Source organism: Chenopodium album, chromosome 8, assembly GCF_948465745.1.
Source record: "Chenopodium album chromosome 8, dcCheAlbu1.1, whole genome shotgun sequence".
NCBI classification, from domain to species: domain Eukaryota; kingdom Viridiplantae; phylum Streptophyta; class Magnoliopsida; order Caryophyllales; family Amaranthaceae; genus Chenopodium; species Chenopodium album.
In genome coordinates, this window is record NC_137841.1 from 62,312,452 (window position 1) to 62,337,606 (window position 25,155).

General features: G+C 36.6%; 2 protein-coding genes across 4 annotated transcripts; one reads left to right on the top strand and one right to left on the bottom strand.

Moving 5' to 3' along the window:
• Window positions 1-383: 383 nt before the first annotated feature.
• Window positions 384-12,736, top strand: LOC145556215 (RNA pseudouridine synthase 5-like). Of its 2 annotated transcripts, XM_081617866.1 has the most exons (13): window positions 384-600; window positions 706-763; window positions 959-1,033; window positions 1,612-1,702; window positions 4,947-5,109; window positions 5,727-5,814; window positions 6,851-6,935; window positions 7,052-7,127; window positions 8,843-8,910; window positions 9,431-9,500; window positions 10,300-10,378; window positions 11,512-11,605; window positions 12,578-12,736. In XM_081617866.1, the coding sequence occupies exons 1-13, from the start codon at window positions 519-521 to the stop codon at window positions 12,629-12,631; spliced, it is 1,083 nt and encodes a 360-aa protein (XP_081473992.1). In that variant the 5' UTR covers window positions 384-518; the 3' UTR covers window positions 12,632-12,736. The 2 variants fall into 2 exon arrangements, with proteins under 2 accessions (XP_081473992.1, XP_081473993.1); XM_081617867.1 differs by lacking the exons at window positions 384-600; window positions 706-763; window positions 959-1,033 and adding an exon at window positions 1,047-1,449.
• A 182-nt stretch (window positions 12,737-12,918) lies between these two features.
• On the bottom strand, window positions 12,919-23,273 carry LOC145641943 (uncharacterized). 2 transcript variants are annotated; one of them, XM_081692976.1, is made up of 4 exons: window positions 22,696-23,273; window positions 21,162-21,996; window positions 19,358-20,470; window positions 12,919-15,845 (listed from the first exon to the last, which is right to left on the bottom strand). In XM_081692976.1, exons 1-4 carry the CDS (start codon window positions 22,774-22,776, stop codon window positions 13,258-13,260), a joined length of 4,617 nt encoding a protein of 1,538 aa, XP_081549102.1. In that variant the 5' UTR covers window positions 22,777-23,273; the 3' UTR covers window positions 12,919-13,257. The 2 variants fall into 2 exon arrangements, with proteins under 2 accessions (XP_081549102.1, XP_081549100.1); XM_081692974.1 differs by having other exon boundaries at window positions 21,162-22,010; window positions 22,696-23,272.
• Window positions 23,274-25,155: the final 1,882 nt, after the last annotated feature.

Consider the following 25,155-nt stretch of genomic DNA (forward strand, 5'->3'; position numbering starts at 1 on the left):
TAATTATTTTATAAATTGAATAAAAGTATGTAATTTTGCTTTAAAAGATATATAGATGTGGGTATGAGGTGGCGATGGGGCGGGTATGAAGTGGGGCGGGTACAACTTAAAATCCACCCCCGCCCCATCACCCATAGCGGGTATGGTTTTTATCCCCATCCCCGCCCCACCACCCGCCAAACCGAGACCCATCCCCGCCCCAAATGGGGCGGATCTCCTACTTGACCCGCCCCACTGACATCCCTAATTACACTTTTAATCTAATCGTTACTCAACAACTTAAGACATCGGCTAAACCAATAAAATTACACAACGACTCACAATTATCTCGAGTAAGAAATACTTCAATGACTCTTAATGAGCAACTTAAAATTTGTACTTAGAAAACACACATGAAATTACTAATTTTTATTTTGAGAACACATGAAACAAATCTATTTTTATTTTCTCGTGATTTCCTTACTAAAATCATCGGAATTTATATAATCCAAGTTTAGTAATACCAAAACAGAGCAGCAATGACGACGACAATCGGAATACAATGGCCTGAATTCAACGACGGTCTCACTTATAACGACGTCGTTTCCCCTTCTTCTTCAGGTTTTCTCTCTCTTCCACCTTCATCCCTTAACCTGCAACTACACAACTCAACACCCTCTTCAATTTCATACTAACACCTTCTCTCTCCTCTTTTTCTCTCTCTAGGTTTAACTCTCATCAATTTCTACTCCTCCAATTACTCTAGCTCAGCTCCATTACAGGGGTATTTCTATATAATTTTCTATTATTATTTTCCCCAATTTCTTCAATTTGTTGAAATTGAATCATTTATAAATGAATGATAATTAATGGGTTTGTTTTATTTTGTTTGATAATTAGAGGGTTTGATTTATTTTATCTGATTTTTCGTAGTTTTATTTGATTTCTGATTGTTTAATGTGTTTCCTGGTTTAATCAGTTGGTTACAGAGAATTCATAATGGACAGATTACAATTGATGGGGACATTGTTACTGATCCAGATACTGTTCTTAGGTCAGTATTATTTTAAGGTTTTTTTTGAAAGAAAATGTGTATAGAGAGTTACAAAGGGCGATGATGTAGACTGGACTTAACCCTGTCTTGGGTTCTATTCCAAGACTTTAACCAACTAAAATACGAGTACTAGACCATCAATAATTTGATTATAGCCCTCGGTTTGGTCATAAGAATTGTAATTAAGAATAGGTGTTACTCCGTAATATCTTTGATTTGCATTCTTAATTACTATAAAAATTTGATGCTTTTAAAATTAAGCATTGATATGGATTTTTACTATATCCCATTATTGTTTGTTTTATTATACTTGCATGTAAGAAAATTCGATGAAAGTCTACAAACTTGGATCACACACAAACAAATGTAGAAATATTATGAATGGAGGGAGTATATGATATCCACTTAATCATAAAGTAAGTGTGAAGCTTGATTTGGAAAATGCCAAATTGACAATTGTGAAGTTTGTAGTTAAATGATGGAATTTGATGGAAGTATTAATTTTTTTTCCCTTTCGTATATGGATATTTTTAATTTAAGTATTTTAACTACCATTTATTGAGTGTTAAATGTTGTAGAGTTGGTTCGAAGTTGGTTTATCATCGACTTCCGTGGAGTGAGCCCGAGACACCTTTTTTGCTCGAAGTGCTCTATGAAGATGATGACATGGTAAATATTTCTAATGCTAATTGCATTTGGTTTTTTCATGTATTTCTTGTACTCCCTCCGTCCCTTATTGTTTGCACAAATTGACCCAAAAAGCTCCCAAAAAAAGTGGGCCCATGGTGCAAACAAAAAGGGACCGAGGGAATAATTTTTGTAATTTATTGATATTTGTGCAATAAGTATTGTTCTTTTGTGAAGAATATACATTTTTTTATCATTAAATGGTGCTCTTGGGCAAATAAATATGCCCTTTATTTGTAATAAACTTAATCTTTGTCAATTATGGATAGGAATATATAAAGTACTCATTAAGAGTATATACATACACAAATTTAATCACTCAAAAAAATACAATTTAAGACCATAGTTAATTGAAGTACCTTAAAAATTGGAGTACCTTAAGTCCTTTTTTTTTAAAAAAAATGGAGTACCTCATGCATGGTGCTATGAGGTATACGATATAATTTGTGAAAAATACTATTTGTTAAATTGTTTAATAGGATGATAATACTTTTAAATAATTTTGAGGTTTTTTCTTAAGGTTGGCTGTATAATTCTTTGGAAGTTCAAACTCAGTGCTTATTGGGGAAGTTAATGTCTTAATGATACGTCAATCTAAACTGGAAAGGCATGTGAAAGGGTCAGATTTTGAGAGGCTAAAGTCGTATCATCTAATCAAAAAAATAACCTAAAACCACTAACTAATAATAGATAGGGAAATAGGGTCGAATCCACAAGGAAACAACCATTTCTATTCCTAATTAAGTAGTATAATCTAAACTATTAAGTAACCAATTTATTTTTAAAGGTGAATTAAACTAAGGAGAATAAAAAGGGAGAAATCGATAATAAGAAGCCCGGGGTCACAGGTTCACCAATAATTAATATCCCAAGATAAAACGATAATAAGAAGCCTAGGGTCACAGGTTCACCAATAAAATATCCCGAGATAAAACATAACAATTAATAATTAACATTGCACATATAACATGATTAACAGGCTCTCGCAATTTATTAATCAACATAGATCTAACAAGCTCTCGCAATTTACTAGATCTAACAGGCTCTTGCAATTTACTAGATCTAACTATCCTAAAAAAGCAATAAAAAAAAGAGAAAAGAGAGAGTAATACCATATATACAAAATCATCTCCTCCAAAGCCAAATCAAGCAATGCTCTCATTATCTTGGGAATGTAGCTACGAAAAGCTACTCATCATCATCATCATCATCATCATCATCTGCATCCATCCGAGCATAACCGGTCCAACCTCCAAGGCTGGAGCCGGCACCTCCATGACCCGAACTACCTGCAAAATAGTTAGGGTCTACACTCCCCCCAAGCCCACCAAAAGGAACATCGGCTCCGTAACCATAGACGGTAGAATAGTCCACATAACTACCAAAAGCATCAGGGTGGAATATCTTCCTCGAGGATATAAAAACCAATCAGGAACCAAAGCCTCGGGGAGATTAGCCCCTCGGCGTGCATAGTCATCATACATAGGGTATAGACCCCTCCCTAGGTTCCGTTCCACATGTCCAACCCGTCCTAGAGAACCCACCCTAGAGTCAAGGTTTTGAACCATACTCTCTACCCTTCCTTGGCCCATCTCTATCCAATCAAGTTGGCTCCTAAAAGCCGAGAAGTCATAAAGTGCATTAGGATCGATGTTGTAGTTAACAAAAGAGGTAAGGATGTCATGCATGTAAGGTTAGGGTGGTGGTTGTGGGTGAGATGGAGATTGAGGTAGAGAATGGTGAGCCTCTTGTGCCTCTCCTAGATTACCTAACTCGAATGTGTAACTGGTCTTACCCTTGTCAAACTTGGTCAAGGCGAGGTTAGGCAATTTGAAGGTTTGGTCTCTCCTACCCGACTCCCTATGAATAATCCACAACATCTCATCGGGCTGACTCACATTATGGGTAAGTTGGATCCAATTGAGGCTTCCCAAATACGTAAGGTCCTTAAAGGTAGGGCCGTCCACTCTCCTATGGCCATTAGGCGTAAAACCCTTCAATTTAATCGTAATGTGGGTTACTAACCCACCAAAATAAATAGGAGTCCTAGCCCAAGAGGTTTCGACCGCCTTAGCACTACGTTGGAAGTGTTGAGCCATCCTAAGGGGGATGTTCAACTTCCCACACCTTGGAATAAAGTAGGAGGCCAACAATTCCAAATCATCCCTCCTAACATTAGCCGGTTCATGCCTCCCAAAGATGGTGAGACTAACAAATCTTTGCCAAAATTTTGGCACGGGATGGTGAATAATGGTCCCCTTAGCATGTTGGAAGCTTTCTAAAACCTCCCCCGTGAGGACTATGTAAACCTCGACACAAAATTCTTGGGGTGGTTCAATGGTTTTGTCGGATTTCAAGTCAAAAACATTTTTCCAAAATCTTTTAAAGATAGTCTCACATCATTATTAAGCAATCGAAGTTGAACATGATAAACAGTTGAACGTGACTTAATTAAATTAAAAGTAGATATGAATTCTACCGTTAAATAATCATATGCATCATAATGCAAGTTAGACAAACTAGTCATGCCAATTACCTTGAATAATTTTTCAACTTGTTTATCAATACCTAGTCTAATCAAAGTAGGGTGATTTTGGAAATACACGGGTCCGCCTTATTGCTCATGTTCTTGTTTGTCAACCGCCCGATCAGCAGCCAATCAGGCCCGGCTCTTCTTTGACCGTGGCTTTCTCTTCTTTGTTTCCTTTGGCTTCAATCATCAAGAGCCCGACACTTCCTTGGTCCATTGCTCGGACCAATTCCACGAACCGAGCCCTTAGTCACCGATACGATCAGTCTTGGGCTATATCAACGGTCATGAGTGTGCTACAAGCTTCATCATCTCGTAGTGGCCGGAAAACCATATGAATTGCCGGCAAACCGGGAAATTCCTACAAAACAAATGCCAACTCTACAAAACACTTAAAACCACACATTAGTACTAAAAGTAGCTCCAAATAGCCCAAATATGCATATAAATGGCCGTGAGACGGGGGATAAAATAGCATATAAAACACATATATCAAATTTACTTGTGTAATCCAGATCAAAACCTGGACAAGCTTTTGTAATTAAATCCTTTGTCAATTGCATGAGAGTTGATGGTGATAAAACCTTGCATTCGTAATAGCCATTTATTCCTACAGTTCTATGCATCCATAGTTTGAGCTTTCCATTCGATCGTAGTAGAAATTCATGCTGGCTTATATTTGGTGCTACATGACAGATTGCTATAAATAAGCCGTCTGGTTTGCAAGTTCTACCTGGAGGACTCTTCCAGCAGCGTACTGTTTTGACACAGCTAAAGTGGCATGCGAACAAGAATGGCAATTCATCACCAGGTCAACTTCATCCTGTTCCTGTTCACCGTCTAGGCAGGGGCACATCAGGTCAGCCTTCTTGTTGAATAGTGAACTTCAATTGTAAGTGTTGGTGAACCTGATTTTTAGTGTAATATTCTTTTTCTTAATGCATGAAGTTGTTGAACACTTGTTCTTATCATCTTGTTAATAGAACATGTTTGAGTATTATTATTTCGAGTAATGTCTTAAGATTCACAGAAAGCATTGAGTGAACACAGATGCTGGAAGTAATTATTTTAAATAGCATTTGTGGTTAATGTAAGTTAATAAATAAAAGTGAATTAAGTTTAGCCTACTTATTCTATTCAGTAAAAGTCAAGTTGCTTAAAATGATAAATATGTTGTAATTTATATCTGTTTGTAAATAATGTATGGACAGGCTAAAAGCTCTTGAACTGTCATACCGGTGCGAGAACCTTTAAAAACTTCAAATTTTAATCAAAAAAGAGTGTTAATAATATATTTTTACATTCCTGTAACGATTTTGCAATATTTATCTTATTCAGAATGACATCTGTATATATCTTTGCATTGCGCTTACTTTTATACTTGGTGTACTCAGAGATTCCTTTCTTGGTGAGTGAAAATTACTGTTTGGAATTTATTGACACTTATTTGTCATGTGGTGATTGGTTCTATGACAGGTGTATTGCTTTGTGCAAAGACGAAGAGTGCTAAGGCTCGCCTTGCTGCATATTTTGCTGACGGGACATCATTGGTGAGAGGAAAAAGGCTAGTAAAATTGACTGCTTTGATACAATTTGTTCATAATTTCTTTAAGCTTGTCTCACTAATTAGTCCCTCCATCCCGGTCAAAATGCCCTCTTTGGGATTGCCTATGGCTTCACGGCCTTCAACAACTCAGTAGTTGTTGATAAAGTGAGCTAGAAATTACTATTAACTTAAATTCATAATTTGATCACTCTGTGAGAGTACATGAGATCTTGATAAGGTTTAAGTCACTAAGTTTTATACATGCTCTGGTTTGGTTCTGTGGAATTGTGGAGGATCAGAACTAATAATTCTGTGTGCTATTGGTAATTGTTGAACCTACAGTTTTGTGAAAACAAAACCTTGATATGGAGCATGTTCACATAACAGTTAGTTTGTTGTTTATGCTAAATTTACTATATTATACCTGAAAGGCCGATGCTTGAATAGCTTTCAGAGAAGGCTTTTTAATTTTTTCTGGCCTGATTAGAAGCTTATTGCAAAGATGTGTCTGGAATCTTTTAAAAAGACCACTACAACAGTGATCTGTTAGCTTACAGCTCTTGCTTGATTGAGGATCCTTGGTTACAAGAGGAGTTATTTAGATCAGCTGGTGTTTATTACCATATTCTGTAATGTTAAAGATGGATATTGTGGCTTGCAGCTCTTGTGTGATTGATGACTGAGGATCCTTTGGTTTGAGATACATGAAAGTCTGATGTATCTTGGGGCTTAAGCATATAGTTAGATGTTCATAAAACAATAAAAGGATATGTATATCTGAAGTGAAATGTTTAGAGCAGTATCTGTAGCTCCATGTATGAGTGTGAAGAGAAAGCAACTTTGGGAATTTTAGTAGACAAAAGCCCAGTTGCTGTCCGATTCCTTGTACTTCTGGACAATATCATGTGATCGTTACTTTTGTTATATTATTGTTAGTTATTGTATTGCTGTAGATTTATTCTTTTGATAGCTGTTTTTTTAATCTTTTGAATTATGGTTTTAGATCATAAACTACCATTATTAACTGCCTAAAATTACATTTGACGCATTGCAGAGAGATAGACTCAGAGAATGAAGTAGAACGAAGGATAACCAAAACATATCGGGCACTAGTCAAGGGGATTATAGACACGAATGAGGTATTCCCAAAAAAAAAAGTAACACTTTCTATTTGGATTTTTATACAACTTTTTTACCCTGGGAGTAAACACCATAACCCGGCGTCCATTTACCCTTGGAATAAATGAATTGACAGGTTCTGATCAACAAGCCAATTGGAATTATACGATATCCTGGGGTTGCTAAGGGTCTATATGTTGCACTGCCCTCAGGTTATTTTCTATCTAAATTCAATTTTTGTTCCTATATCAATTTAGTACTCTTAGAGGCCTTAGAGGACAACGGTGTAAAGCCATCATGTAATTTTTTTAGTTTTGCATGTATTGTTAATACTTCATAATTTCGTATCATACAATAATTAAATTTTCAACTTAAACCTTGAAGCACATCTCTAATAGGTTAGAGATCTCCAAGTATGATTCACTACCTTCATATGTTACTATACTTTTTTTCAAGCCAGGGCATGTTTGGAAAAATTAGAAATACCGATTACCTTGTAGTTTTTGAGTAGCTGATAGTTGTTGAAACAGAGGGTGGCTATTTACTAGAACTTTTTAAAATGAATATTAGCTTGGCAAAGTAGGTGTTGGAATAGAAATATACAATAAAGGTCATTTACATCACATGGCCACATGGGTAAATTTTTCTCATTGCTATTTACGAATTTACAAGGCATTTCCAATCATTTTTCGTAAATTTTGACCTTAAATCGGTTTTGTAAGGCAAAAATGACCCCTGGCACAAAACCGAAGAATTTTTTTTATAAAACGTTAGATTAAAAGGTTTTCTTAACAGAAAGTGTTAAATGGTGGAGAAACCTTTTTTTTTTTTTTTTGGGGGGGGGGGGGGGGGGGTGGTATTTTAAAATGAGTGTTTTTTATGGGTGGTAATTTCATATATGTGGGTGGTAAAATACAAAATTTCCTAATATTATTAATTCCTCTGTTTTTTTTTAATGCATCACTTTTAAAATCACGGAGATAAGAGAGATAGAAAGAAACAAAAAAGAGGACCCATGTGATATGATATATATAGAGAGAAATAAGCGCATAGAGCAATAATGGAACTACAATGATCAACCTGAACCACACAATAAGCTCATCGGGCTCTCACTGCACACGTGCTTTTCAATACACTGGCATGCTCATTTAATTGCAAACATAAAGAACATATCATGCAATTTAAAAGAGCATGTTCAATATTAAGTGATTAAGTCTCGTGATGAAACATTTCCTGAAACATAAAAGATCTCTTGCAGGAGCAAGACTACTACTTTTTATCTTACAGCCTTTTTATGTTCTAGTATGATACTCCCTCATTTCTATTTCAAGTGATATGGGTTTTTTTTTTTTTTTTTTTTAATTCTTTGATTTCTCAAATTATACGAGAAAATGTTAATAAGTAATAACTGAAAGTAAAAGCTTCATGTTTTGAAAATTATGGGCATTTCTTTGAATGAATAAATGACATTTAGGAAATTAATTCATTTAACTTCTAAATGGCTAGCCAAATCGCACTAATGCAATTCATTCACCCTGTCTTTCCTCTTTCTTACTTCGGAGTTGGTTCCCGAGAAAATGCAAGAAGGCCGAATGCACTCGGGATTGTTCCAAAGCCTTTTGCCTTAAAGGTGGCCGGTCTTCCCTCCCTGATCTCGGGCTTTATGCCTTTCAAAAGAACCTTCTGTAAAATTAATTTTGTTACGTAAAAATAGAATGGGATAGAAATAGTAGTAGTTTTTATTCCAACGCTAAATGTTCCAGAATAATCCATCTAACGAACAGCTATAAGGCAATATTCTTATTCTGTAATCGGTTTTGTGTGCCAGAGGAGAGGCGGTGAAAGAGAGAATAAAAGTTCCATGTAGAGTTTACTAGAAAAAATTTATGGATGCATAATCTTGATTTTTTCCCCTCATTTTAACTAGGTAAACCAGCCCTAAGCAAAGTCAGGGTTCTTGAAAGAGATCTTGAGAAAGACCAGTCACTGGTGCAGGTACTATGCTCACCACTATTTTCTCAAGCACCTGTGACTTACCTTTATATCTGAAATTTTGAATTTATCCGATGCTGTTGGTTGTCTAGACGCCTGTATCTATGGTTTCCTAAAGCATTTTCAATGCTAGAAAGCCACTTTTGTTGGAAGCGTTATGTACTGTTGCTCCGCTAATATAATGGGAAGTGTTTTTGTTTTGCTGGTCCACAAAGTGTGGTGAGAGTATGAGGATCATGTTGCTTGTGTCTCCTCTTATAGAGCAGGGCCTTGTGGCTTTTAATATGATTATGATATATGAAGTGTCATATTTGCAACTAGAGAGACAGAGTATTTGTTAAATAGAATAAAAGCACTTGCAGGCCACATTGATGTTTACCAAAAGCTAATAACTGTAAACCTGACTCTTTAGCTTTGTGAAGATGGATTATGTAGAGACTTTTTCCATCAGAGTTGACTATTATCGTTTTAACTTTGCATCAGGAAGCTTTCCACTATTCTCATTTGTGGCTTACTTGAACAGGTTGAGATACAGTCAGGAAGGCCTCACCAAATACGTATTCATCTATCCCTGATAGGATATCCACTGTTAGGTAAACTTTTGATTACATCTCTAAGGTATTCTTATATATTTGATCGATACGCCAGTGTCCAGTGTTCTTAGGTCAATGAATGTAAAAAATTTTTCCATGCTGAACAAAATCTGATGCTAATTATCTGACAATCCAGAAAAATTGAAGCACATGTTGGTCATTCAGTGATTTATAATATCCTTGATATTTGGTAGAATTGACATAAGTATGGACTATTCCCGTAGTACAATTATTATGTCAAAATTGATAAACTCTTCATACTTCTATGCCTTTTCTTGACCCATTTTATCAGTGGTTAAAATTAATTGCTAATTCTATTAATCTATGGATGTTGCATCCAACTAAAAGTCCAAAAGGTTCCTTTTGTGTTAACATACTGTGATTTGTATCTCTGTAGCTCTTTACTCTTTTGCCCCTCCCCCTCTATGCTTTTGCTCCCAAAAGTGTTTAATGGTTTTACATGTAGCCACCTTTTGTATTATTGCCCCTCTTTGTGAAGTGTTATTTTTGTGAGTTTTTGGATATGACTTCACTTTTTCCGGCTGGTCATGGGCAAAGCTGATTCCACTTGGAGCAGTCCCCGAAAACTTCACAAGACTGAATTTTCAGAGTCTTTCAAGAATTGATACTGCAAATAGCTGAGATTTCCGTTTAGATTTTTTTCTTGTAAATAGCACCATTTATTAAAATATCTGTTTATGTGAATGGATAATGAAGCGGATAATATGATATTGCTTTGTAGAGTTTGTTTCCACTTAGTAAATATTGCTTTATACCATAGTCGTTTTTAACATTTCAGATGATCCTCTCTATGTTGCTGGTGGTCAACCAGAGTGTTTTGATTCGGAGCTTGTTGAGGAGGACTTTGCAGAAGATGGGTAATGAAATTCTGGATCCCTTCTTTTACCTTCTCATGTTTAATCTGTTGAACAAAGCATGCAAACCAACTTGTGGGGGGATTATGAACATGTATGTAGGCAGGTCTTTGCTAATTATCTTGTTGAGCTCCGGGAGATGGAGACTACATGGCTAACAAATTGCTAATAAGCAGTACTACAGTTTATATGTTGTAGCCTGTCCTTAAGAAGTAAAGATATAATGGAACTATCAAATACTTCTCTGTGGGTCTTGTCAAAAAAAAAAAGCCTTTGTGGGTAATTGTTGATGCTGCAACTATCAAATACTTCTCTGTGTGTGGCCTTTCTCTTTCATGATGCTTCCAACTTCTAAGGCAGCTTTTGTTATACTCTTTCACATCCAAATTGAAAGTCATATTAGAGTATTCCCATAAATCCTTACTATAAGTTGTACTAAACACCTTATAAGTGAACAATTTTTTCGATCACTGCCCATTACATATATAATGTTGACGTTCAATATAAATTCATTAAAGTTGATTAAATTGATAAGATGTTTACTAGAATATAAATTGCAGAAGGCCTCTCCAAATTCTATTTCTCCAAGAAAATAAATAAGATTGATGTGCAAATTTGGGAAACAAGGGGAGTTTTGTTGTTTATATTTTACTAAAATCTCTGAATTCAATTTAATTACCATTAGTTAACTTTTGGTAATTCTAATGGGTGATGTTGGGAAAAAAAAAAAAAAAGAAAAGAAAAAAAAAAAAAAGGGTCCCGTGAAGGGTTTTTTTATTATTGATTTTTAGTTAGTAATGTGATTTTCCTTTATACTATCACCTTCTATTTATAAAAAAGTTAAGTTGTATAAGGTAAGTGTAGGTACCTCAAATTAGGTCATTTTGTAATTAACAATAGAAGGTGAGGCACTTTATAATACCAATATGATATAAACTTGTTTTAGCCGAATTCTTGTGATGTGTGGAAATGCTAACGGCTTTATATCTTGGATTAGAAAAGTATGTCATCAGACTCCAGATGCTTATTCATTCAATGTACTAGTAGCTGTATGCAGATTACAGGCCACAGGAGGTGTTTTTATTGTCTTTGCATTTGTCAATTTATTTATCTTAAATGAACTTTACTATATGTAGAGGGTATCAACGGCCTACAAAACCTGTTCCCGGGGACTGTGGGTATCACTTGCACGCACATGAAGTGATTATATCCCACCCTACTTCAAATGAGGTAATTATAAGATTAGTGCATTTACGCGTTTTATTCTCATTCTCATCTAAGCTCGGTTAGTATTGTTTTGTGATGATGAGTCTGTTTCAGTTACATGCTCTGGAATGAAAGTGATAACAATATTTTCTTTGACCATAGACACGTTGACAACAGCATATCTATAACGGAAATGAGAAATGACAACTTAGAAGCAATTATTAGAGGGAACAAATTTTATAAATTAAAGCAATAGATCAATATTTTTGCTTAGGAATCTCATGTTATTTATTATTGTTCTTATATTAACAAGATATGTATATAAAGATGGCATTAAAGTTAGTTTGGTCTATTCAAATGATTTTTCTAAAGAAAGGGTCATTTGGTGACTGAAGAATAATAGAGTGATCTTGCTGGTTTTAAACGTTTCCACTAAATTTCTGAGTTCCTGGTTGGAAACAGGAAACATACCTTAGTGAGATTATGCATGAATTAACTGGCAGATGTTGAAATTGGACATTTACCTCTCGAAAATATAATTGCTTGTAACAACATTTGAACGACTGTATGCTGATGTTTAGTGTCTGCTATAAGAACAACATTTAGCTCAACTCATCTCAGCTTCTGCCATAAGAAATTAAGAACAATTTGCTTTATGTCCTCTCCCTCTTCCCTCTTCTCCTTGATAAGCGATTAGCAGACTTGGTAGTTGCTATCTAATACTGACTTTTCATCAAGTGCACTAGGAAAGCCAACATAAAATAAGTCTAATGTATTTACAAATCACATTATCTGACTAGTACTCTTATAAGTGTTATGTTCATTTATAGATAGTAGGTGGCACAGGGAACTTGCTCAGTCTAATGACTTACAAATACTCTCTATTCACCCCCATATTTTGAGCTTGATGCCTTGTGCTTGTGTGTTGATACTTCTATTTCCAAGTTCCATTCCCCATTGCCATGAGATCAATTGTCAACTTTTCAATCTTTGCAGGTTCTGAGGATCATTGCACCACTACCATCTATGCTAAAATTAAAGGAAGAGTAGTTGAGGAAGTCGCTGACAATTTTGTTTTATCGGTTTAATGTGTTGTACCCTGTTAAATGTACTAGTAAGTGCAATATTTTGTTTAATTATTTGATCTTTAGTCGATGTACCCCTTCAAATTCTCTAATCAAAGTTGATTAAATGGATGATTCAATTAATAGCTGAAATCCATAGTATCCGTCTTAAAGTGAGATCCAGAAGTTAAAAAATCAATGCTGACATAACAGCAACAACTTCAAAAATCAGAAACTTTAGGCCTCAAGAGAAACCAAGTGCGATAGAAATAATAACCAGAACTATGATCTTCTCTTTCATTAAACTTAGAACTGCATATGAACAAAAACATTAGACTATTGATTTGTTGACAGATGGACGGAGGCCGTAAGATTGACTATGAATTCCTCACCTCCCAAAATTTCTTCCAGATTATTTTTTGTATCTTCCATCGAATACAACAAATGCAAACCCTGCAATATTACAAGCAATCTAAGGCAACCTAAATTAAATCTTTCAGTAGAACAAAGGAGATGAATTCAACAATACAAAAACCTAATGTACAACTGTGGCAAACAAAGACGATTTGCCACACCAGGGGGCCTTCCTGTTAAAGACCCCTGGCATTCCTACTACCTCCCTACATCTCCTCCTTGGCTTCTCCAAGGTTCCTCCCTAACAATCCCATTTACTGAGTGACCTCCGACACCACCATACTGTTGACTGGCATAATGCAATTTCAAAGCCGCAACGGGATCTGAAATCCCACTGCATGAACCTCCAAGAATATCTCCTCCCTGTACAACATTCAATTTAACCACACCCTTTCCCTGCTGCTTTAAAGATTCAAAACCATTCCTTTGCACCTCAGGGAACACGACATCCTGAGGCCTTTTCTTCATATCTAGTCTAAAAGGCTGCAGACCATCTTGGTTTCTTAAAATCGTATAATCTATAACATTCCCGCCATTACTGCTGCTGAACTCCCTCGGCGAGAAAACACAAGCACCATTCATATTGCATTCATTACCATTCACAGCTGCTGGCAAGGGCTGTTGCTCTGACTTTGGCGAGGATATTGAGTAGTTAGAAAATGCACCAGGATACTTGGCTAGTAGCAAAGCTGAATCAGGCAAAGTCGGAAAACCAGTCTGTATCTTAGTTCCATCCCAAAAACCATAACTCCTAATTGGAACATTCTCCAGACCTAAAAAACTATTATGGTCATCAGCAAAGCTCGTAGAATTCCCATTTACATCTTGATTGGAATTGTGCTTCGCCTTCTCATCATGCAAAACGGCATTAGAAGTCGGTTTATCAACTGAAGATGTTTTGCTGAGTATCTTTCCAAATAATTTCACATTACCATTTCTACATGACTTCTCTGTTTTTGAAGAGCAGCTGGAGCCAAGTTCATCTTCACTCTGTTGAAGAAGAGGAAGCTCAGCAACTGAGTTGTGAGATACAGCACGACTACACTTTCTGAGAAAAGAACGTTGATATGATTGATCAATACTCTCATCTCCAACAGTGCGAACATCATGCAATTCTGACTTGACTGACAGGTCTAATGGGAAACCTTTCAAATCTCGACAGAGTTCACTTTGATTCATCATAGAGCTACCAGACAGAAGATGATGCACATTACCCACAGACGATGATTTAAACAACCCATCTCTAGGATTTACAAATTTGACGGGCGCAGAAGATACATGCACTTCTGATATGCTGTCAGAGATTCCAGAAGCAGCTTCCATATCCATAGCAACACCTGAATCGTGACGTGCAACATCAGTAGCACTTCTACAAAGTAATGTGTTCACCTTAGTTTTATCATCCTGGATCTTCAGATGAAATTCAGGTCTTTTGGTATCAACAGCTGTAGCAGAGTCCTTAACCATGACATCGACCATCCCACGACAAGCAAGTGGATCTGAGACGTCTGCCAGGTGACCTTGTGGAACCAAATCTTTCAGTACCAAATCAGAATCTTTATGATCCAACTGTCCTGGACCACAATTTTCTTCCAACGCATTCAATTCAATAGTAACATCAGGTTTTGACACATCTTGATTAACCTGCAGCAGGTCTTCATCTATTCTCGAACCTGATTTATCACTACAGACAATAGAACCAGTCTCCACAATGCCAGCATCTTCAGTGTCGCTTCCTCCCCCATTAGTATCATTGCTTGCATGATTTCCTCCACTGCCAGAGGGTAAAATGTCCAGACCAAGACACTTCCGTGCCTTGCTGAAAAAAACTTTACATTGATCACTTGACTTTGTCCTCACACGTCGAGAAATCATCAAAAAATCCTTTCCATGAGACAAGAATGCCTGCACAAACAAAGTCTTTTCATCATCTGTCCAGTCAACAGGGTCCATCTCTCCACAGCTCTCATCTGAACAAGTATCATCATCATCAACGTTCTGTGTCACCTCCGGAGTCAAAGGCCGTCTAATGGAAGAACCAACCTTTTGGTGCTTCCGTTCCGGGTTGCCTTCACCAGGATCGACAGAGCTAGTGATACAGGAACTCATTGCTTCTGATGATAACGAACCACAGATGCCTGCCAAAACATCAGCAGCCGCAGTCTCTCTTTCATCTTCAGCACCAAACAAACTACTAGATTCTTCAATGATTCCATCTGATCCTCTTGATCTCTTGTTGCTAGATTTTCCTAGAAGCAACTTTGAAGTTTCCAAGGCCTGGTCAGCTTGAGCAGCAATAACTGAAGCTGCACCTAAAATATCAAGAGAAGCAGCATTCATCTCCCTACTCCATTTCTTCCCAGAGGTCACCAGATATGTGTTGGCAGATATAGGCTTCCCTATCTTTTTCACCTCTAGTTTCTTGATTTTCTCAAAACATTCTGATTTATGATTTTTGTAATAGAATTCAATGCAGTCAGCAGTAGTCTTATGATCAAGAAAAGAAGAAATTTTCCGAAAATCTTTCCCATGAGTAGCTAGCTTATCCATGAAAAGCTCCTTCTCTTCAAAAGTCCAGGGGTTGATCAAACTTCTTTCCTTCTCAACTGCACAGGGATCTTCAACTAATCCATTATTCGACAAAAACCTTGACATCTTCTCCTTTTCATCCAAGATCATAGCTGGCATCTTCAAACCATTCCTATAAACCTTGGCCTGGGAATCTGAAAGCAGCTTTCCAGTAAAATTAATGATTTCGGTTGTCGGAACCAGGCTTAAACTTCCAACTGCAAAAGTAATTAAGTGTACAAAATTAGGCATACAGACCAAGGTAGTTAAAAATATTTAAATGATTGCACCCAAAAAAATCAATCAATCATCTCCATTGACAAATCAAGTAATTAAAAATCAACAGAGAGTCGAGAATGTTATACATAAACTTCTGCCAAATTCTAAGAAAATACTTCTACTTCATTAACAACTGTTCCATTCATAATTCAACCCCAACTTTAACTCAAAATAATTGCCGACAAAAATAATTAATTTTATGCTCTTAAACATTACAAGAAGAATGATCTAGTTGCCACACACCACCCAAAGAATTTGATGTCCATGGATAGTAGAAAAACAGCTTCAGCTGCTAACACAAGTAAGTTGGCCAAATTTAAAATCAACTATCTCCAAGAAATAGTTCTACTAGCAAATAAGGAAATGACATTTCATCCACCATATATTTCAACCAATGCAAATATGAAACAGAGCACTCAAAGAAAAATTCTTTGATCTGGCTACATATAACACACCAACTAAGAAAAAAAAAATAAGATTCTATCTTCTAACTACATAAATGCATGCAATTTCTTTCAAAAAAAAAAAAAAAAAAACTACGTAATGCATGCAATTTATTTTTTAAAATCCAGGATACCATGTCATTTAATTTCCATCAGCAATCATCTTTCTGACACAAGCAAAAGCTTTGGCAATTTGTTTAATCAAGGATGCTTCAAACTAATGCCACCAACAATCAAGGTAGTAAAATCATAATTTGTAGAGAAAAAAGACTACTGAAGGCAAAAAGAAATCAACCCATAAATCCGTAAATTTAAAACTATTATCTGATAAATCACCGACATATTGATCCATTCTAGAGGTAAGGCACACGGTGTTTTCATTGAGCTGTTTCAAAATTTATAAAAGAAAATATAGAAAATCAAAATCCCTCATTTGTTCCCTTCAAGCCCCTCCCCTTCTCTGGCAAACCCTCAAGCCTCTCCTCACTTCTGCTGCCAGCACATAGTTTCTTTAATTAAGTGACAATCTCCCGTTCCTCTTCTCTGCCACCACTGCTGTCTCAAGCCCTCAATAACCCTTGTCTTTCTCCTCTTTGACCGCACAACATATACACTTGAAAGGTAACTAGCAGGTTGGTAGAAATTTCCCATGTTAGTATGGGTTCAGAATTGAAAAGAGAGAATAATTGGGGTTCGTTGAAAAAAGGCAAAGAACCAAGAAAATCCATGAGATGCTTCAACCCCTTCATCCCTACCCACTGTCTGCCACCAGTCCACCACATAGCTTTTATTTATCCAGTGAAAATATCCCATTCCTCACCAATGCCACCTGGTAGGTAGGTTGGTAGAACAATTACCCCTGGTGGATAGGATAGAACTGAGAAGAGGCATAAAACTTGAGTTCGTTGGAGAGAGGGAGAGGGAGAGAGAGAGTAAGCATTATTCACAAGACACCACATGACTATATTTTCCTCAACTATAAATCATTAAAGCTGGTTCCTTACGACGCTTCATGTTAGCCAACCCCAAATCATTTTGGAAATAAGGCTTTGTTGATGTTCTATAAATCACTAAAGCTAATCAAAGTAAACCAACAAAAAACCCATGAGATGCTTCAAACTTTCATCAACCAAGGTGTTAGCAGTGGCCCAACAAAAGGACAGCTTTAGTAAGTACTCCCTCCGTTCCCTTCTGTTTTTACGTTTCCATTTTAGGTGTTCCTTTTTATTCTTTACATTTAGTATTTTTCCTTTTTATAGTCATAAGTATTGGATAAAATTACCCTTGCTTTACAATCTAAATACTCATTTGTCCTTACTTTTTCATGTGCAATTGTACTTTTTGTACTATTTTAATAATTTTCCAATACTTTCTCTCTCCTATCTCTTCTACTTCCTTTACCCCACATGTACTATATTCTTTTTTCAACTATATTGGTACTATCAATCATTGATTTATTCTAATATACCTTACTTTACACAATTCCTTAATAGCCGTACATAATTCCAAACGTCAAAAACAAAAGGGAACGGAGGGAGTAGTAAATTTCTATATGATATCCTTAAGTGGTTGGGGAGTCATATTTACAAGAGAAATATGCGCCAAGGGGTTTTCAATTGATTTTCTTATTCCACTTAAATTAAATTAATTATTTTTTCCAATATTTCATTTCAATTAAAAAGAAATCAGCTTTTCCGTTACTATGATTATTAATAAGTACTCCACTTAGACTTTCACAAAGTTTTAGGAGAAAGGGTTGAATCCAATAAATATTTTCAAGTGTGGAACGTTGAAGACTAAAAGAACATTAGAAGAGGCATTGGTGGGTTATTGTGGGGAGGAGAAAAGAGTGTAAACATATTTAAAAATGGGATGGGGGGACCATTAGTGGGAAGGAATATATGAAAATATTGTTACAACTTTCCAAAAATAGGAATGGAACACTTATTAGAAAAACGGCTGAAAATGGGAAATGAAGCACTTGTTAAAAAACGAATGGAGTAATTTTAGTACTTACTCGGTCCCAATAGTGGTTCCAATTGCTTTTAGAAGGTCATGCTTAAACAATTTGATCATAGTTTTTACTAGAGAAATATGTATCAAGGGATCCAATTGGTGATAGTGGAAATTAGAAACCATCAAAAAGCAACCGACACAACTATTTGGGGGTGTAGAGAGAAGGTGTTCCCATATGGGTTTTACCTGTGGAATAAGTCATTTTGTATGAAATAATCAGAAAATAGCCTAAAGGGATTACATGAAATAATTTCCCAATCAAGACAACCACACCTTGTAGTGAAAGAGACTGCCAAGTAATCTTTTCTGAGTCCTGGCACTGAGGACTTACTCACAATTCTTAAAAGACTTCAAGTACATCTTCCAGCAGGTCGATTAATGAATAATACAAACTATAAAAGAAATAAATGCCTACAGAACTTTAAATTTCTGTTATACTTTCATTACTTGTATAAAATTGATGGAAGTGGCAACCCATAGTTTCAGGAAAATCGATGCTTTCTTTCCTTAAGCTTAAGCATAAAAGAACCCACGATAGTACAGAGTACAACTATTGCATAAGCTTAAGCATGAAAGAGCCCACGATAGTACAGAGTACAAAACCAATGTCTATTGCATCCCATTTGGCAAGACCAAATGGTAAGCTCAGTCAGTTAAATCATAGATCAAAATAAAGAGCACGTCTCTTGGAAGCATAAACATCCTATTTCAAGATAAAACTTGCAGCATATTCAGCATAACATTCACCATATTTCAATCTCAGCCTACAATTTTCCCACTTTCAGTTTAAATCCTATCAAAATCTTACCCTTTTCACAATATTCCAGCATCTCTCCTAAAGAAACAAAAATTGACTTGAAATTCTACATGCAGGTATTTTCTTTAATGCCAAGAAGTGGTACCAACTTAACTAAACACTTCCATTAAAAAGCAAAATTTGAAGCTACATTAGAATATTAGATATAGTATTTTAACTGTAAGATTCTATTTACCTGGTGAAGTAAAACGTGAACGTATGGAGGACCGATTCTTCTGATTCCCTACTTGCAGAATACGGGAACTCGGATCTGGCTTTTTCTGGGGTTTTGCACGGTGACTTCTCAAAGAAAGTAAGCGCAAGTCCTCCTTCCAAAGGTGATGAAAAGCCCTGTATTTCAGTGATATCACTCTCTCTTTAAATCTGAGGGACCTTTTCTTTCTCAAAAACTTCTCCTTCATTGTGGAATCAGCAGGTATGCAAGAAGCCCTATTCGCCACCATCGAATCAGAACAAGGCAATAACTTAAGAAGCCCCTCCGAGGCTCTATTAGCCAATTCCTTATTCGAAGCTATAACTGTATCACATATACTGTCCACTTTTTTATCACACACACCAGGGTTCTCAATATCAATTGCAATTATGTTATTTACTTGGACTACACTTCTATCATGGCCTTGACATGATGTCCCCAAATCCATTGCACTTTTGGTAGACTCAACAAACCCAGATTCCCCGGAAGAATTTTTGCACACATCATAGGAGATGGACTTTTGAACAAGAGGTTCCACAAATTTAGATGTAGCAGTGCCAGGACTGTCAATATCCTCATCCTTGCTTTCAGCTTGAACTTCACCTGCATCATCACAAGGAAGTCTATCTTCCGAGATCATTTCCCCATTTGAAACCACTTCCAAAGGATGTGGTCTTGGGAAGACAGTTTGGCAATCACTTGGTCCATCTTTATAATCTGCAGGCCCTGAATTTGATGATGCAGGACGATGGAAGCTTCTATCAGTTTCCGCCTTCAATGACGTCAATTCATTTTCAAGTGAGTCAATCTCAGTTTCAGTTAACTCCAATGTCCTTGAGATATCGCCTTTCCACAGCAGAAGTTTATTGAAAGCCGAGGATCTCATAAAACCAGAATCCATAGAACATTGATCATCTGCCTGTAGCAATTCATTGAGCAAAGAGCCCAAGTTGGCGACTGACTTCAGTTCCAATTTTTCCAACCTAAAATGTGAACCTTCGAGCTGACTCTCATGAACAGGCATCGATGAGACACTGAAGTTGCTAGCATCACCACCAGCATCTACTGCTTTCCCATAAGTTCTGTCTTCCAGCCCTGTTATAGCTTAATTTGGTGAGGAAAATACTAAAAGAAATAAATCTAGAAGCACATAAAGATGGTCAAAAGGCTTAGCATATCAAAACTTAGGGATATTATATAAAAAAAAATAAAAATAAATAAAAAAGATCAACTTGTACTCACTGCCGGTAAGCCAAACATCAACTCAGGTGACCTATATAAAGTAAAGGATATGGTAGTGATGGCTTAATTAAAATCGCAAATAGAAGTACAATAATCAGATACAGACTTGCAGTAGTGCAGTAATGGCCAGAGAGTCACAAGTGCAACATCCTGCTCAATGATGAGCTATGCCAGCAGTATTGAGATTTTGAGAGGCTTAACACCACTTATACAAATACTTTTAAGAGAAAAATCTTCTCAATATATACTTTGGAGATGAAAATATTCAAAAACCTGTAAGCTGAAAAGTGAACCTTCACCACATATAAGGTCCTTTATTTGATACCTTGATAATGTTTTCAGTAAATAATTTAATTACAACCATCTTAAAGGAATACGATGCTAGGGATGTCATGGAAGCAACAAAAGAAACAGTTGTAAATTCTAATCTCAAGTTGAAGCATAACAAAGAGTATGATCAATTAATCAGGGAGTCAAAAAACAAAAAAAAACAAAAAAAAGTATCACCTTACACTATGGCAATAAAAATGAACCAGATTAATACCTGGTGAAGAGCTGCAGGCAAAAGATGATGGTGTGGCAGGCGATGAACAATCAGAGAAACCCGACATCTTGGGACTCTTGACAACCAAACTTGAGGGGAGCGAATGTGAGGGTTCCACGTTACTAGCTGAAATTGCATTACTTTTAACATTGTCTTCTGGGCCATCAACTTTCTTTTTCTCATACTTGGCCAGCCCCTCCCCCCATCCAAGTCGTGGTTTCTTCCGAGAAGATGTTTCTTCAGATGGAGTAACAGAGGGCGCACATGCAACAGCATCACCAGAAGGTGACTGAACAGGGGTAACTTTTTTGGGGGGCAAATCACACTTCACATCACTAGACTCTCCTCCAATACTCTTAGAGCTACTTGAATGGCTAAAACCAGAACCCCTAGACGTCAAACTTCCTGAACGGGACCACTTAAGAGGCTTCCAATCAAGAGATCCCAGCAAATTCTCTTTATCGACTTTTTGGCCAGAACTAGACCCATTAGCATCACCCGTTTTATCAACTTGTTCCTTTGCATGAATCTGATCTCGAGGATCAGAGTGTGGATGAGAAGCACGCACAGGTGAATCACCAACTGCCCTCTGATCATTGACAGTATGTGGTCTGCCTACTCCATTTGCTGGACCACCATGATGGTGATTACCTTCCCAAGACTGCCCTCTCCAATCTCTCTGTCCAAAGGATGGACGATTCTCCCTATAAAATCTACCATATCTACCATCTCCACGCATCCCAGAAGGTCTAAACATATTATTATCATCCATAAATCTATCAGCTGAACGAGGTGTGGAATACCCGTGATCTTCAGGGTACATATGCCATCCACCCTGCTTACCATGACCTTCAAGATATAAATTTGAGAAAGGAAAAAAAACCATGTATCAACACAAGGAGCAATCAACCTACTCACACACATGTAAACTAAATAACATTACTCAATTAAAACACAATAGAAACCTTTACAAACAACCAGATCCTCACCCAACCCCGACGCAAAACATAGATTCAACATCAAAATCAGCTTCCACAACCCAAAACACGCGCTAAATTAAAACAAACACAACCTCAAGAACGATTAGAGTATTCCAAATGAACCCTAATAATCTCCTCAAACCCGAAGACGAACAAACAGTCTAAAAAATTCTTCATTAACCTACAACTCCCTGGAAAACCAAACTCGAGCACCCTAATGAAAGATTAAACCTCAAAAATCAAAAACTCTCACCAACCCCCCCCCCCCCAAAAAAAAAAACCCCATTTCACCAACAAAATTAGGGAAATCAATAAAAATATGTAAAATCACCCAAGCAATCGTTTATATAATCAAAAGCCACCTAAAAATCAAAACAAAACCCAGAAATCAAATTAGGGTAGGTTGACCTAGGGTTGCCGACACAAAACAATAAATTCACCCTAAACAACTTTTTCCCCAACCCTAACCCAAAAAAACCCTAGATTCAAAACTCTCAAATTAATCAACAAGAACAAGAATTAGGGAAAAAAAGAGGAGAGAGAAAGAGACTAACCAGGAGGACGGCGAAAGTCGGAGGAAGGAAAACCCCAACGAGGGGAAAAATCGCTGTTATTGTTATTGCGGGATCCGCCATAAGAGGAAGAAGAAGAAGAATCCCTCCATCTCGAAGAAGCACCAAAGTCGTGGTTGTGCTTCCTATCCCTAAACAGCTCCTTCCGATCCCACGGCAATGGCTCCGGCGGCATCAATTTTCTCTCACCACTTAAAAATCACATGGAACAACAAACGATGTGGGGAAAATCAAAGAAACCCAGAAAAACCCAAGTGTAATTCTGGGGTATGAACAACAAAAAGAGGTGGATCTTGTGAAGAAACGAAGGTGGGCGGCAATGGCGGATTTTCTCTCTCTTCTGGGGTTAGAGAGATAAGGAAGATTGGGTTTTTGAGGGGAAATCTTGTGCAAGTGATTATTTCTCAAGGGGTTGAGGTTGGGTTTGCTGAGGGAAGAGAGAGAAAGTTAGAGAGAGAAACGATGATAAGAAGAGAGAAAGAGAGAAAAAGGAGAAGAGAAGAAGAAAGAGATTGGTTTTTGAGGAGAGAGAAAGAGAAGGTGTATGAAAGCGTATCTCAAAGCTTTGTGGGTTTAACTCGTTTTAATTTTATGCTTTCACGTCCGCCTTCCTTCTTCTCTTCTTTTCTTTTTTTCTTTCTTGGTTGTTCTTCTTCTTTGGTTTTGTGTATTGTGCCTTTGTGTGCCCTACTCTTCTCTCCCTTTTTTTCTTCTCTCCAATCTATATTGCTATTGCTTTATGGGGATTATTAAGTGTGCTGTAATCTTATTTGGACTTTGTTCGTGATTGTGATTAGGTGTTTTCTTTTTTGAATTGACTTGATTATATGTATTTTTCTAAGAGATGTGGACTGATAATGAATTTGTATTGTTGTTTAGATCTGGTCGAATAGCTCTTGCTCGGGCTATTGACTCGAGGTGAATTGCTTGAGTCTTGATCCAATTTTGGAGCGCAAGGAAAACTCAATCGTGATCTTTACTTATTTGATTCGACCTACTAGAATGTTTTGTTTTCTCTAATTAATTAAAATCATTGGGCCTAAAAGATTGTAGAATTGCTCCATTCCATGTGTGTTGCCTCCAATATGTCTTTGAATAGCCAATTTATGCATTCGTATCTATGTATTTCTACATTTCTTTTCAATTGACACATTTTGACTTTAGCACCATTCACACAACCCCTTCTAACAGTCTTTTGTCATTGATACATATTGAAAAACATAATGTAGTGTCTTATTAGATTCGTCTCGATATATAATTTCGAAGTATCAACTTTTTATGTATTTTGTTCATCGGTCATTAAATACAATAATGGTGGAATGTATATGTAGTAAAAACATAAATAAGGAAAGTGTCAACTAAATAGAGATAGAAGAAGACGTGCATATTAATAAAGTAATGACCTGGTAGAGATCATCTTACTCCTACACTAAGAAAACTATCTACTCATGATTAAGCAAGACGAGTAAGTAAACAAGGCATGAAAAAGGATAAAAAGACGTATTAATATTTTTGGCAAAGACCTTCAAATTAGATAATGAACGTGAAGAAAGTTTCTAAACGTTTAAGTTAAAGTTCATCAACTAGATATACATGAACACTCAAGAGAAATAAAAGACAAAAGTTAAGAATTGATGTGCTGGCAAACTCCTTGAAAATTCATGAGATGGCCAGCAAGGCTCTCAAGAAGCCCAATTTCTACTAAAGATTTAAGATACGATCATTTATGAAAAATATATTCGTGTGATATATTTTTATATTGATATATTTAAAAGATTATATATAGGATCTTTAGTATTTTCGATCTTAAGGGAAGTTGTAAGGTGTTATGATTGTTTCCTAATCACCAAGATTGGCTAGGTTATCTCTTGTACAAATGCAGGAAATATGTGACACTAAGCTAGTCTTTTCCCTAAAATTGTCGTGGTATCAAAGTCATGCCCAAGGTTGAGACCTTTAATGGCTTCGATTAGGCCTGTTTAGCGGGCCAAATTCGGTCCAAATTGGGCCTTAATTAAATGAGTCGGGGTCGGGTAAGGGCTAGTATGAAACGGCAGGGCCAAGTCATTCAATTAAAGATCAATAATTATCTTCATCAAATAAAAAAAATATATATCATTTTCAGATTACTTAGCTTGAGAATTCTCAGATTATTACCCATGGCATACTGTTTGCAGGTTCCCATGGCTTAGCTTCTTGATCAATTTCATCATCTTCAACCTTAGTTAATTCAACTATAAGAAGTTTCTGCACGGTTTTATCAATCGATGAAATCCAGGAATTCCACTTAAATTCCTATGCCCCCAGTTCACCCTAAAGACCCCTTTCTTAAGAAACTTGCTTCAGTTGTTGCTAGATCTCTTGAAACACTTCTTCATCGGCCTCTTGATTCGGATTCCTCTCCTTATTTGGATCAAGAATAAATGAAAATCAATTAAAACA